Here is a 15189-nt window from a genome sequence, read left to right on the forward strand (position 1 = left end):
TTTCAAAAAAATAAAATCAAAAAATATTTTAATATTCTGAAAAATATATTACTTCCATATATGGAACATATTGTCAATACATTAAGAGAAAGAAAACACTTGAAGCTCAAAAGCTTCCTGTTACATTAACCCTTCATATACTTGCTTTAAAATTTGCAAAGGCCTTTTTTATAGGTTGATTTCTTTAACTTGATGATAAAAAGGGTTTTTGCTGCTGAAAGTAAAACCTGGTTAGGTAAAAGGTTCAACTACCATTACTTTGTGGGACTAGTTGCTTGTTTAGTACGATTCAAATCATCATTCATTGAGCTCAAAAACATAAAGAGCAAAGCAGATAAAAGGTTCATGGGGTTATCACTCTGACTATGGTAGTCATAAATCTCCATCCACCAATCCTTCTATGTTTATCAAAGTCGCACCAATTGACAATTCTGTGTACCACAGAAAATCAGTTTGAGGTCAGTAAGTAAAATCAGAAAGTATACTTATGGCACACTGCATCATTAGGCAGATTTCTTATTTTTGAACGAATTCAAAGATTACAGTTGTGCCTAATGGTTTGAAAAAATACAGTAAAGGTCACCTGATAAGCTCTTATGTATTTTTAGTTCATTAGAATTATACATTTCTGGCTGAGATGCACCACAAATTGTAAAATCAATGGATTTTTATCACACTATACTACTACATTTGCTGCAATGAGATGATCCTTTGTGGCACAAGGTGCCTTTTATTATGAAAAGAAGTCATGTGAACCTCATATTCATATTTAAAAAAAAGGAAATTTATTCTTTACATTTGATTTTATGTCAAAGAACACTAGTTATTTTTGATTGACCATAAAGTACCAAAAACATTCATGCATTATATGTGTCTTTGTTTTTAAATGGAGATATAAGACTTTTTGGCTCCTGCTGGGTGGTCATCGGTGGGAAATCGACCCTGACTGGTTCTTTAAGTAGTAAAGGTTGCAGACCCCTCTAGAACTGTTCAACAATGCATCTGAACATGTCTGCATTTTCATAATTACAAAAAACATTAAATATGTGAAAATTGCTTTTTATTCCATTTATTAATATTGTGGCGACCTGGGGGTTAGCACTGCCTTCAGCCCCTAAGTCTCATGGGAAGTGGGGAATCTTGGGTGTGAAGTTCCTCCCCATGAGTGAAGGGGCTTTGAGCAGAAGTGACCACAATGCTGTTTGGCTGTTTGTAGATGTGTTCAAATAAATGGGCATTGATTTCGGAAAGGAGATTATGCAATCTGTTTCTCTGTTTACTTCTCCCACTCTGAGACTGTTCACAATCGTGCTGTGTATGGGGCACGGACAGGTCTCCAACCCAGCCAGTTAATTAGCACCTCGGGTCTCGTTTCCCTGCTACAGTGAAGTACCAGCTGTGTCGTTACATTGGTGTCAGAAGTGGGATAGTTTAGCCGGTGCTGCTACGCCATGGTAAGCTACGCCATGGAGTGAGAGATGGCTGAAATAGAGCGACATACGCACCCTGGAGTCAACTCGGGACAATCACCTCCCTGATGGTACGAGCAACCGCCGTCATCTGCAGCCTGACCCTGCGAGTCAGGTTTCCACGCCAGTGATGAACCTTCCAGAGCAGTCTGTGATGACAATGCGCAACCCAATCAAACTTCCGCGATACAATGGCTCAGGTCAACTTGGCGGGTGGCTATGGGGGCTGGAGTCCCGAAGAGACTGTTACACACCTAGCACTGGCTTTGTAGGGTGCTGTACTCCAGGTACTGCTGGACCTCTCTTCTGCAAAGTAGGGATAACTGTCGGCATTGACAGCAGCATTGAAGGGACACTTTGGAGAGCAGATTTCGACGGAATGAAACTGACAGCAGCTGGAGTCTCGTCACAGTAGAGATAAGAAATGCCTGGGGATCTTCGCTTGCTGATGTGCAGCTCTTCGCTCGGTGGGGTTAACCAACCTTTCCACCTGCAACATTAAAGTAACTGAGCCTACATGCCTTCCTCAGAGGACTTGCTCTGGAACGTCTGCGCCAGCATGCACGTCTGGCGAGACCATTTACCCTAGAGGCAGCACTGCGTGAAGGTGAGACTGCAGAGGAATTACTGCTAGCCGACCCACACCACCTCATGCTCTGGTTCGAGCAGCTGGTGTGGAGGATGGAGAGGAACCAGTCTTGGAAGTACCAGTTAACCGGACTGAGTCTGCTCCCCCAAGGCGACGTGCACCCCGAGAGTTGCTTTGCCACCGCCGCGGGGACCAAGGCCACCTTGCCAGAGAGTGTTTGGCTCCAGCACCCAGAAGCATGAGTAGCGGGGCGGGAAACGAAGGTGGGGCGAGGTTGTGAGAGGGAAGCCTCGCCCTGTCACCCCTCTGTCCAGTGGTGGGACTGTTTGTGGAGTGCAGTGTTGGGGATTACCATTGCAGGGTATTGATTGATTTTGGAACCCAGAAATGTGAGCATCGTGGGGCTGGATTTACTAAGCCGATGGAGGGGCACAAGTTGACGTCTCAAGGGCTCGACTTTACCTCGGTGCAGAGATTGCGCAACTCTGGTTCAACCAAGACCCCCGTAAAGACTCACAAATCAAGCCGAAGGAACCACCGTACCCAAGTCGCAGCCTGTGACCAGCCTACACCAGACTGCCCACCCTCTGCCACAGCAGCTGCAGCCGCCAATCAGGGAGTTAGCAGCCCGGTGTGGCCAATCACTAGATGCAGGACAGAAAGAGCAGCTGAATCACCTCTTGCTGGAGTATGTGGACATTTTTGCTGCTCGAGACGAGGACTGCACTAGAACTATTCTGGTACCACACCACATCAACACTGGGGATGCAGCTCCCATTCGCTTGAAGCCACATAGACTGCCCTTGGCCAAATGGCAGGCTGCGGAGGATTGTATTCGCAGCATGGCAGCGAATGGAATTATTGAGTCATCGGACCTTCCATGGACTGTACCTGTGGTCATGGTCCGAAAAAAAGATGGAGGATGGCGCCACTGTGTGAATTACGGATGACTGAACGCAATAACGAGGAAATATTCCTACCCCCTCCCATGGATTAATGATGCTCTGGATTATGTCGCTAGGTCCCAGTGGTTTAGCTCCTTGGAATCAAGGAGCGGCTACTGGCAAGTTGATCTGGCCAAACAAAACAGAGCTGAGACTGCTTTTAGCATCGGACAGGGGCTGTGGCAGTTCACTGTGATGCCATTTGGACTGTGCAATGCACCTGCCGCATTGTGAGTGGCTCATGGAGCGGGTATTGAGGAATATTACCCGCAGCCGCTGTGTGGTGTACTTGGATGATTTGTTGGTGTATGCTCAGTACTTTGACACTGCCCTGGATAATTTAAGTGTTTTAGCCATTTGTGAAGCAAGGCTGCACCTTAACCCAGCAAAGTGTTGTTTATGGCCAGAGAAACCCACTTTTTGGGACATGTGGTCAGTAGTGAGGCCGTGAGTACTGAACCAGCGAAGGTGACAGCAGTGACAGAATGGCCGCAGCCAGCCTATCTCAATGAGTTGTGGAGTTTCCTGGACCTGGCCTCTTATTACTGCAAGTTCATTCGAGACTTTGCTACAGTAGCTGCACCGCTTCACCAACTCACCTTCAAAGTCAGTTTGACTGGACTGGAGACTGCACTGAGGCATTCCAACGACTCAAAGCTGGACTGACACGGGCCCCTGTTTTGGCTTATCCTGACCCTGGACAGCCTTTTATCCTGGACACTGATGCTAGTGGCGTTGGGGTTGGTGCTGTGCTGACCCAGCCTGGAGAAGGTGGGGAGAGAGTGGTGGCTTTTCACAGCTGCAGCCTCAAGAAATCGGAGCAGAACTACTGGGTCACCAGATGAGAGCTACTAGCTGTGGTTTTGGCTGTGAAGCACTTTCTGACTTACCTGCTTGGCACCCGGTTCATGCTTAGGACCGACCATGCCTCTTCCACCTGGCTGCTGAACTTCCTTCAGCCAGAGGGTCAGGTGACCAGATGGATTGAGGTGCTTCAGGAGTACGACTTCTCCAGAACAGTGGCATGCCAACACTGATTCACTCTCCCGGCGCCCTTGTCTCGTTAAAGGAGTGTAGATACTGCAGGCGCCAGGAGGAGCGGAGCCAGGGGACAGCAGTAACGGTGGCTGTGGCAGTGACATCACCACAGGAGCACGGTGACGGGGCGGAGCTGTTTTTGCAGGAGCAGCTACAAGAGGCACAAGAGGCAGACCAGGCTTTTGCCGAAGCAAGGAAGTGGTTAAAGGAAGGACGGCGTCCTGATTGGTCAGCTGTGTCAGCTGGTGACCCAGGGCTGAAGACGCTGCACTCCCTCTGGGGTGACCTGGAGCTCCACAATGGTGTCCTGTATCGGTGCTGGCGGGCCCCAAGGGCAGGTCGAGACCGGCTGCTGCACACCTGCCACACACTGCTGCACACTGCTGCCCACTGCTGCACACTGCTGCACACTGCTGCACACCTGCTGCACATTCCAACCTGGGTCTTAGGCTGATTCTAGTTTTGACGGAGTGGGGGGCTTTTATCAGCCCTCTGCTGGTGAAGCAGCAGGTGATATTAATTAAGTGATCCTCTGCCTGCCAAATATACATATGTACTTTTGTATCTTGAGGCTGGGCTGTGAGGTAGTGGTAAGCCCTTTTTCCTCACAGTGAGAAGTCTCTGGTTCAGATCCCAGCTGGGACCTTCCTTTGTGGAGTTTGCATGTCCTCCCTGTGTATGTATGGTTTTTCTCCAGACACCCTGGCGGTCTCCCACCGGCCAAAATCATGCTTCATAGATTAACCGAGGACCCTAAATCCACCCTACGTGTGCATGTGAGAGTGTGTGATTATCTGACCCTGTGACGCACTGACTACCTGTCCAGGGTGTGGCCTGCCTATGCCACAGCAGCTGGGACAGGCTCCAGCAACCCATGCCCCCAGAAGGAATTCAGAGGGTTTGGAATATGCAAACTGTTGTTTAAATAGCCAACAATTCCCTTTCATGATGTGCCAAAGCATCCGACTCCCAATGAGTCTAATAAGAGGAAACCATTTTTATTTTACCCTTTTTATGCTTTATTTTTTCCCCATCGTCCTGTAGAGAGGACAAAGCTCCATTACTCTTTCCATCAGATCTTAGTCATGTGACTTTTGTCATTCATCCCTCTGCCCTCCGTCAGTGCATCCGTCCATGTGGGAAGGAGACGTGGAGATGAAACCGCAGACAAACGGGACTCAGAGGGATGGAAGACAGAATGACTTTGTGGGAGTGTTGGAACTAAAAGCTTCAAAATATTAACATGACAGACAAGCATGGTGAAGTTACATAAACACACTGAGAAAACAGGATATATGTATACAAATATTATACAATACAAGGGATGTGTAGAAAAAGGAGACATATAAAGGATGTTTTCCACTATTAAAAACGATAAAGTTTATGAAGTACTGACAATCACATCACTCTGAACTGTGACCCAAAACATCTAAGTGTTTTCTGGACATTTAAAAAGGAACAACTAAATGACTGAAATGACATAGAATGGAAAAATGAAGCATTACATAAGAATAGGTTGATCCTGCTTGGTTACGCTCAGCAATGGCCAGCTGGTGTCTGCTCTCTACAGAATTCAGGTTATGTCTTTTATGAAGCGCGGCGTGGATGGAGGAAACCTCTACGCTGGGAAAAGAGGTGCCGCAGCGCGTGAAGTGGGGACCCACCCACCTCACGGGTCTGTTTCTTTACTCACTGTGAGGCTGCCTTGCTTGCGTAAGTTTCTTGTTTTTCCCTCAGGTGTATAGAAAAAGAAGAAAGGATGCAGAGCAAACGAGAAAAGAGCAGGAGAGGAAAGGTTCTGGTCCGGTCTAGAGAGTGACATGATGAGACAGAAATCGACAGATCCTAAATGTGAGCAGTGGTGCTGCAGACAGAAGAACAGTCCAAAGACACAGAAGAGAGAAGGTTTTTTTTTTGTGACAATTTTTTCCCATTTTTCAATTTTTATGTTTGTTGCAGTTCATCACTGTTTCTTTTGAGCGGTTCCATGTAAATGTTGGAGATGGAGCCTGAGGCAGATGGTTTGAGAAGCACCGCCTGGAACCCTCAGAGGGTGGCAGGGGGGTGCAGGAAGGCTCAGATGATGCCGTACTGGGCCAGCTCGTGCAGCTCCAGGTGACTGAAGGCCTCCCAGGGGCAGATAACAGTGATGTCTGAAAGGAAAGGCGGATCATTGAGGTACATTAAAACACCAGTGTCTCATTTGTTCTGTAAATGTTGGCCCTTAGGTGAACTCACCCGTGCCCAGGCCCTCCATGCCGGGGATATCGTCACCAAAGCTGTGGAGAATGATGTGAAATACTCAGTTTGACGTTTGTTGACTGAAACCTACTGACTAACTCTGCGTTTACGGCTTACCCCTGCACCCCCTTCTTAGGAGGCTTGCTCTTGAACTGACGGGTCTGCCTCTGCTTGAACTTGGGGGGGCCCTTGCGTGGGGTGGCGGGGCCTCCACTTACGCGGGTGGCCGACTTGATCTCGGCCTTCGGTGGCTCAAGATTCATTTTGAGCAGTTATGCAAATGTGTTTTGACTCTTGGCCTCAGAGATGGCTCTCAGTCGTCGCGGTGAAATCTGCTTTGGGGAGACAAGAACCCCTTCAAAAGGAGAAAATAAAAGCATCCTGCCACATGTTTCCAGCCTATAAATCTCATTTGCATCCATTGTCACCTCTGCCTGACATTCATCTTCAATCCTCTTACAGGCCTGACAAACAGGAATTACTACCCTGTTGGTTCCCTGCAGCGCGTAGAGCCTTAGCCTGTCCTGCAAAGATGATCCAATTTCCCATAATCCCTTGATCAACTTAATAAGTTCTCGCCCTTTCTGTCTCAGGCTGGTCATGTTCAGGTAATCTTGTTAAAGAAAGGACGACGAGGCAAAAGTGCTGAGCTGGGCACTGAGGGTCTGAGCCGTGGATCCGTCTTCTGCGTCCCGCTGACATTGACGTGGACTGCCTTAGTGCTGTTTCACCGTCAGCAGGGATTCAAACCGAGGCATCCAGCTTCATTCAGCACCAAAACAGAGCATTGGGATGTTTGGTCTGTCAGGAGAGACTTCTCATGCCTTAAACTCAACAGCCACAAATGTTCATTCACGAGATTTAACCCAATTCACATATATTTCATGAAATAAAGCAGAAATCCCGGCATGGAGGTTAAAGTCTTCTGAATGTCAGAAAGTAATCTTTTCAAAATGTAGGAATTCAGGACAAGAAAGTTAAAAAAGAATACAAAAAGAAACAATATAATGACTAAAAACATTTGACTTTATTTTTGGATTCAAACAATGGGAATATTTATTTTAATTATTTCTCTCTTCTGATATTTTCTGAGGACAAACTTTACCTTTTCAGATATGTTTACCAGCCGATTACTTTAGGTCTTTTAGTCTGCTTTAGTCACCCCCCCCCCCCCCGCCCACTCTTTAAAAAGAGTTTAACACAACTTTTAAATCCTAACAAGGTAAGAAGTTTGCAGTCAGCTCCTGCCCTCACCCATTCAACAGCTTGGACTGCAGTGTGACTCTCAATTCTTCTGGTCTGATGTATCACAAATGTGAAAAAAGCCTCAAAAAGAGGTGAAAGTTGATCTTTTCTGGCTGGCAACACATTTCCAGGAGCCTGCAGAGAAGTGAACGATGTGGCTGTACTCACCGGCTGCTTGGGTGAAGAACAGCCAGACGAGTGGGTGTGAGCGCGGCGCTGCTCCGATGACTGGACTTCTATGCTAGGCTGGCTGCAGGGACAAACCAGGATCCCTTTTATATTCTGGGCTCTGCAGATTAAGAAGGTGCCGCCTCCAGCTTCTTCTGCACCTGAGATGTCTGCGTTTGAGCCAAAGTTTACCTCCGTACTGCACCTGCATGTACCCTATGTGCACTCTAATGTCCTGCATGCTCTCATTCTTACTATTTTGTCAGAGAAATTCACCTACACAACAAAGAAAAACACAATTAAAAAACCACAACAACTAGTTTGTTGTGTGACTCCCATCACCCTCGTCTCTCTCAAAGGACTGCTTCTCCCAGAACTCCTTCTATTAAGAATCCAAGTAGGAGGTTACAATTGACAAGCAGAGAAACAAAGTTGAAAGTTCATCAGGGGTGTCTTGCAATGAACCTTTTAGGCATGTTTTCAGCTATCTGCTAAGGACATCCCCCTTCTCCTAGTTGGGGGTAAACGCCGGCGAGAAAACCCAGAATAACTGTTGCTAAAAGCTAAAAAGGTCAGTTTGAGTTGACATTTTAAAGCACATTTAAACTATGATAAAAAATAGGACTGCACCATGAGGAAAACTCACAATACACGATATTAGTGATCAATATTGCGATGACGATATAATTGCTGCACATGAACAAATAGCAAGACAACCAAAAACACACAACAGTTTAATTTATATAACAGTCAACCTTAAATTATTCTCCAAACGAGCCTCGCCTACACAGGAGGCAAACATCTAACATAAAGTAAAAGGGCCCCATCCGATGGGTCAAATGCATGGATTTGTTTGATTCATTAAATACTTCAAGCTGCCATAAGATTGTTTTAGCTTATTTAAGGGAACCATTTATCGCAATTTTCGACCACTCTTGCGATATGCATAGTGCACAGCTTGATTTAATGATAACGATAGCTTTATTGTGCAGGTCTAAGAAAAACACTGACCAAAAATACAAACGCAACACTTTTGTTATTGCTCCTATTTTTAATGGTATGAACTCAAAGATGTGAAACATTTTCCACATACACAAAATAACCAGTTCTCTGAAATATTGTTCACAAATCTGTCTAAATCAGTGATAGTGAGCACTTCTCCTTTGCCAAGACAATCCATCCCACCTCACAGGTGTGCCATATCAAGATGCTGATTAGACAGCATGATTATTGCACAGGTGTGCCTTAGACTGGCCACATGAAAAGGTCACTCTGAATTCTTCAGTTGTATCACACAGCACAATGCCACAGATGTCGCAAGTTTTGAGGGAGCGTGCAATTGGCATGCTGATAGCAGGAATGTCCACCAGAGCTGTTGCTAGGGAAGTGAATGTCCATTTCTCCACCATAAGCCGTCTCCAAAGGCGTTTCCGAGAATTTGGCAGCACATCATACCGGCCTCACAACCGCAGACCACGTGTAACCACACCAGCCCAAGACCTCCACATCCAGCATGTCCAGCTCCAAGATCGTCTGAGACCAGCCACTCGGACAGCTGCTGAAACAATCGGTTTGCATAACCACAGAATTTCTGCACAAACTGTCAGAAACCGTCTCAGGGAAGCTCATCTGCATGCTCGTCCTCCTCATCGAGGTCTCGACCTCACTCCAGTTCGTCGTCGTAACCGACTTGAGTGGGCAAATGCTCATGTGCAATGGCGTCTGGCACGTTGGAGAGGTGTTGTCTTCGCGGATGAATCCCGGTTTACACTGTTCAGGGCAGATGGCAGACAGTGTGTGTGAGCGGTTTTCTGATGTCAATGTTGTGGATCGAGTAGCCCATGGTGGTGGTGGGGTTATGGTATGGGCAGGCATATGTTATGGGCGAAGAACACAGGTGCATTTCATTGATGGCATTTTGAATGCACAGAGATACCGTGACGAGATCCTGGGGCCCATTGTTGTGCCGTACATCCAACAACATCACCTCATGTTGCAGCATGATAAAATAAAAAAAGGGGTTCAGGTGGTTGAGCGGGTCGTCCAATGATCGAAGGGTTAGCGGTTCGATTCCCCGCTCCCACCAGCCAAATGTCGTTGTGTCCTTGGGCAAGACACTTCACCCTCCTTGCCTCCAGTGTGGCTCCACTGGTGTGTAAATGTGTATGAAATTGTCAGAGGAGCCGTAGGCGCGAACTGGCAGCCACGCCTCTGTCAGTCTGCCCCAGGGCAGCTGTGGCTACAACCATAGCTTACCATCACCAAGTATGAATGAGGAGTGAATGAATAATGGACACAATGTAAGCGCTTTGAGCATCTGGAAAAGCGCAGAAAAATCTAATCCATTATTATTAATCCACGGCCCCATGTTGCAAGGATCTGTACACAATTCTTGGAAGCTGAAAACATCCCAGTTCTTGCATGGCCAGCATACTCACCGGACATGTCACCCATTGAGCATGTATGGGATGCTCTGGATCGGCGTGTACAACAGCGTGTTCCAGTTCCTGCCAATATCCAGCAACATCGCACAGCCATTGAAGAAGAGTGGACCAACATTCCACAGGCCACAATAGACAACCTGATCAACTCTATGCGAAGGAGATGTGTCGCACTTCATGAGGCAAATGGTGGTCACACCAGATACTGACTGGTTGTCTGAGTCCCCTGACCCCCTCAATAAAACAAAACTGAAGATTTCAGAGTGGCCTTTTCTTGCGGCCAGTCTAAGGCACACCAGTGCAATAATCATGCTGTCTAATCAGCATCTTGATATGGCACACCTGTGAGGTGGGATGGATTGTCTTGGCAAAGGAGAAGTGCTCACTATCACAGATTTAGACAGATTTGTGAACAATATTTCAGAGAACTGGTTATTTTGTGTTTGTGGAAAATGTTTCACATCTTTGAGTTCATAGCATAAAAATGGGAGCAATAACAAAAGTGTTGCGTTTATATTTTTGGTCAGTGTATATAAAAAATTTCTTTCACAGTTTCTTATTTTACCCAAGATTTTTTGCAAGAACGCCTACACCACCGTGCGCAGTGGTTAGCGCAATAGGCTCATAGCAAGAAGGACCCTGGTTCAAGTCCCGGCTGGGGGACCTGAAGAACACCACTGGAGACCTTTATGTGTGGAGTTTGCATGTCCTCCCTGTGCATGTGTGGGCTCTACCCAGGGTCTCCGGCTTCCACCGTCCGAAAACATGCTTCATTGGTTAATCTAAATTGTCCATAGGTGTGAATGTGAGAGTGAATGGGTGTGTGATTGTGGACATTCTACCCTGCAACAGACTGGCGACCTGTCCAGGGTGTCCCCTGCCTTCGTCCGTAGGTGACGCCAAAAGGGAAAAACGGAATAGAAAATTAACAAACGAATGAATAAGGCTTAACTAGTTGTGCCAATGTTTTAACCAAAAGTTTTATTTTGTGATCATCTTTTTCCCAACTATAATCCATTACGTACGGATACAACTTTTCTAAATCCTTAAATGATTGACATTTTTTGGTTTATTTGGAGTTTGAAATGTCAGATTTGGAAAATCTTTTTTCTGCTCTTGACATTTCAGACTATGACAGGAACTCAGCACCTCCATGAGCAGAAAATGTGCCTGATGGTTAACCCCCCCCCACACACACACACACACACCGGCTAAAAACCCGGTGAGGGGAAATCATAGATCACTCGATTATTTCTAAACCTGTAAAGTGTGAAGAATTATGGGTTCTTTTCCGCTCTGGAGCAGAATGTAAATATTTGGTAAGGAGACTGAAAGCCTCTCACACAGCAGAGGCTTACGTTGCACTTTTCTTTGCACCACAAACCTGCGTCACTTGTTCTAAACCAGTTAAATGTTACAGTCAGCAGAAAAACTGGTCCAAAAATACTTGGATTTTTCCAGCAAAGTCTCCTCAGAGGCCATTTTTCTCCTGTTTTATGGTCTTTTCAACACAAACACGGCTCAACACAACACCAATGAATCCACAGTTACCAAAAACAAAATTCCTGCTTTCAGAGTCAGTTTGGAGGAAAAAGAGAAAAATAAAGAAGTGAATAAAAACCCTTGTGATGTTAGTCATAATGAAAGTGTTTGGTACGGAGGCTGGATTGAGATCCATATGTTCTTAAATCATCCTTGGTGAAGCTCTGGAGCCTTTTTGACAGAACGTGTGGCTTTGAGGGGAGCTTTATCAGAGCATGGAGGTCTGATACCAAGTGGCTGTGAGACACGGCCTTTACGGTCGAGATGCCTCCACCATGTTAAATACCAGGAATTGATCACTGCTGGTTGAAGAGATCAATATCTGTTCCTCATTAAGCACCAAACAGGGAAGAGAAGACATGCTGCTAAATGATAAGTAAACACAGAATCAATAAAGTTCATTTGAATCCCAAATGTTTGAACTGTTTCCACCAAATGTAAAGAGCTCAAAGAACAAAAACACACTCAGGTGAATCCATCAGAGGTTTTCCGAGAACACAGTTGCAGCAATGTCTCATCAGCGGACAAACGTTCAGTGACCTATTTTGGGTGCAGGGGGGCTCATCAGCCTTCTCAGTGGGGTCTCGCTGAAAGTTTGAGGGTTTGTTTTGACTTGGAATCATGAGAAACACAAATAGTCTGGAAAATCTAAAACTGGGGTTTTAGTCTGGTCCTGAGTGTTCATCAGTGTTCAGATCCGACCTGTTGATTGTGGCGTTTAGGCACGGCGTGTTCCCAGACTCCTTTGACATATGAGACATTACACTTACTTTCTGTTTTCCATCTAAAGCTGAAGGAATCAATCATGAAAGGTACAGGAAACAGAAAACTACCATTTGCAACAACCTCCACCCAATGACTATGCAGGTTTACATTCCACAGAATAAATCCTGGTGGGGCCGGTAATCTTCCCATCACGTCAGAGTCTCCTGTGTCGGACCTGCGTGGTGAGGAAAGCACCTCCTTTGTAATCCGCTGCCCCACAGCATCAGTATGTGTGATCTGTGGAGTCAGAGCTGCAGCACTGGACACGCTGTAATTAGGACTCCCAGCGCATGGCTCTAGTCAGACAGATGCTGAGTCAGTGCAGGGAGATCAGGGTCACCTGCAGAACCAGCTCTGTCCGACTGAAACATCAGCAGACGGCCTGACGTCACCCCGGAGGTACTTGATCACTATCCCCTCATGCATATGCACTTTATTGTCTTTATATAGCATCTACTTGAAAGCAACATGAGTGACATTCCTTTTCCAAAATAACTTATGCAGCTTTTTGTTTTCCACATCTGAACACACCTCCTCCACAACGCTGTCCTTTTAAACGTCACATATAAACCATTTTATTTCATGACTTAAGAAAACACAATCACACCAAAATAGTTGTAGATCACATTTAATCGTCATTTCAAATATATTATTTCAAATATATAAATAATATAAATCAGATATAAAAAGTTAACACTCAATCCAGAAACGTTAATGAACTGCAGCTTCACTAAAATGTACTTTGACGGCGTCAAGTCACTTCATGTGTGTAAGTGTAACACTCTTGGTGTGTTTGTGACCAACATGACGTTCACAGCAAAATCAACCACATCAGTCTGAACTGCACCGTCTGAACATCCCATAACCTCTGAGACTCTGAACAGAATCCAGGTCGTTGGCAGGACGCCGAGTCGGCAGCAGCAGCAGCAGCAGCAGCGACTCATCGTGTCTTTTGCAGTAACCTGATCTCCATCTTTAGGTACGCTTTCAGGTTCTCATCGAGGACGTTCTCCTCGATGGCTGCCAGAGCGCGGTCGCCGCCGTCACGGTAGTACATCAGCAGCTGCTCGGCGTGCTCGATCCACACGCAGTTGTGGCAGCCGCTCATGCAGCAGTGGGTGGGAGCGGGTGGGGGTCCGTGGCTCGGCGACCACGGTGAGTTCTTCTGGTTCGGTTCTGGATCTGGGGAGTCAGAGAGGGCTGGAGGAGGAGGGGCAGGGGTCTTGGGCCCACGGGGCAGATGGCAAACTGCCCCACTGTGAAGGTAAGCCTGACATAACTGTGGGGGAGAGACAGAACAAAAGAATGACGTGATGGTTTATTCCGTTTGAGAGTATTTTACAGATCAAATGATGTTTTTCATCTGCAAACCAGAAAATTAGCCAGAATGGAATATTTCTGTGCTTTTGCAAAACAGGCTTTCAGTGCTGTAGCGTGTTCTGCACGCGGGCAGAAAATGTTTAGCCTGATCAACCAATCAGCGTCTGTCTGCTGCCAGCCTTCCGCCTCTCACCGGCCAATCAGATCCCAGAGTGTAACCCTGATCGATGCTCAAGTGTCAGTTTACTTAGAGTCACTGACTTTTAAGTGAGATGACTTCTACCGTTTTTCAAATCATTGTCTGGTGTAATTAACGGTATTAAAATCCTGAACTTAGGTTAGAGACTGAATGAGTTCAGGGTCATGATGATTGAGCAACATACAACGATATAATTATTCTTCATGTGTTTAAGCTTTGAAACGCTCCAGTGAAGTTAAAGGGACATAATTAGCTCATAGAAATAGTTTCAAATGATTCGTCTGTAAACAAACTAACAAGCTGAACGTTAATAAATCCAAAAGTTTCTAGAAAATAGAGGTAAAGGTCTTTGTAACTGTAGCCATGACCGAAGACTGACGTTTAATCACGTCGACTAGCTTAGCGCTCAGCTCCAAACCTTTAGTAAATGCAGCGAAGAGCTTCCGGGTTTGAGGCACAGACACGGCATCTTCCCAGCGGCCCGGATGCTCCTAAAACAGGTTACTGAGACCCGCGACCATCGTATTTTCCATCGACACAGCGGTGAAACCTTTAAAAGTGGTTAAAAATGTCCCACTATCAACTTTGACCCAGGCTCGTAAACAAATCACCGATTGACCGGAGGGAAAACACCATCAACCAATCAGATAACAGGAAGTGCGATTTTAACCAATCAAAAAAGCAGACTTTTCTGGGGGCGGATCTACAGAAACAACTGCATTTTCACACATTAGCCACAAGGTGTCACCATTAATCACACAAACCAAAGGGCTTTTTGTTTTTTTTGGAACCAAGACGGTTTTTTTTTACTGTAGGAAAAATAAAAACGACGATGCCACTTTGGAGAAAAAAAAAATCCTTTCTTGAAGTTTACATGCTGTGGTGGAAACCCACTATCTATAAGATAAACAAACACAACAACACAAAGTTGCAAGATGTCAGTGTTCCAAAGGAAGTGGATTTTTTCATTTGACAGAATGAGCAGTCTCAGGAGTCCTATCGTCTCACGTCAGCTTTTGTTTGTTTTCTATTGTCATGGAGCATTTTACACGGCTGTCTAATTGAACACGTGTGCTTCAAAGACCGTGTGCGTCTCATCAAAGGCTGAGTCTCCACTAATAGTTTGTCTTCAGCTCCACAGGAGCCTCTCTGTTTACACTTCCATCTACTCTCTGCTCGCTCCATCACCTCTCCGGTCTGAAGTAAAACTCTTCATCATCGTCTGTTG

At 45.9% G+C, this 15189-nt stretch overlaps 2 protein-coding genes across 3 annotated transcripts; both read right to left on the reverse strand.

The window, feature by feature from the left end:
* Nucleotides 1–5035: 5035 nt before the first annotated feature.
* Nucleotides 5036–7801, reverse strand: pde6g (phosphodiesterase 6G). Of its 2 annotated transcripts, none has more exons than XM_004080706.3 (4): nt 7695–7801; nt 6399–6613; nt 6279–6319; nt 5036–6193 (listed from the first exon to the last, which is right to left on the reverse strand). In XM_004080706.3, exons 2-4 carry the CDS (start codon nt 6542–6544, stop codon nt 6117–6119), a joined length of 264 nt encoding a protein of 87 aa, XP_004080754.1. In that variant the 5' UTR covers nt 6545–6613; nt 7695–7801; the 3' UTR covers nt 5036–6116. The 2 variants fall into 2 exon arrangements, with proteins under 2 accessions (XP_004080754.1, XP_011486813.1); XM_011488511.3 differs by having other exon boundaries at nt 6399–6616; nt 7695–7794.
* A 5253-nt stretch (nt 7802–13054) lies between these two features.
* On the reverse strand, nt 13055–14602 carry oxld1 (oxidoreductase like domain containing 1). The gene is made up of 2 exons (XM_004080707.4): nt 14380–14602; nt 13055–13721 (listed from the first exon to the last, which is right to left on the reverse strand). The coding sequence occupies exons 1-2, from the start codon at nt 14428–14430 to the stop codon at nt 13383–13385; spliced, it is 390 nt and encodes a 129-aa protein (XP_004080755.1). The 5' UTR covers nt 14431–14602; the 3' UTR covers nt 13055–13382.
* Between the last annotated feature and the right edge of the window lie 587 nt (nt 14603–15189).

This window comes from Oryzias latipes, chromosome 19 (genome assembly GCF_002234675.1).
Source record: "Oryzias latipes chromosome 19, ASM223467v1".
Classification (NCBI taxonomy): Eukaryota; Metazoa; Chordata; class Actinopteri; order Beloniformes; family Adrianichthyidae; genus Oryzias; species Oryzias latipes.

Coding starts and splice junctions, on each gene's coding strand:
- pde6g (XM_004080706.3), bottom strand. CDS start 6,544: ATGAATCTTGAGCCACCGAAGGCCGAGATCAAGTCGGCCACCCGCGTA. Junction 6,320..6,398: donor CCTAAGAAGGGGGTGCAGGG/GTAAGCCGTAAA, acceptor CATTCTCCACAG/CTTTGGTGACGATATCCCCG. Junction 6,194..6,278: donor CATGGAGGGCCTGGGCACGG/GTGAGTTCACCT, acceptor CTTTCCTTTCAG/ACATCACTGTTATCTGCCCC.
- oxld1 (XM_004080707.4), bottom strand. CDS start 14,430: ATGCCGTGTCTGTGCCTCAAACCCGGAAGCTCTTCGCTGCATTTACTA. Junction 13,722..14,379: donor CTTCGCTGCATTTACTAAAG/GTTTGGAGCTGA, acceptor TCTCCCCCACAG/TTATGTCAGGCTTACCTTCA.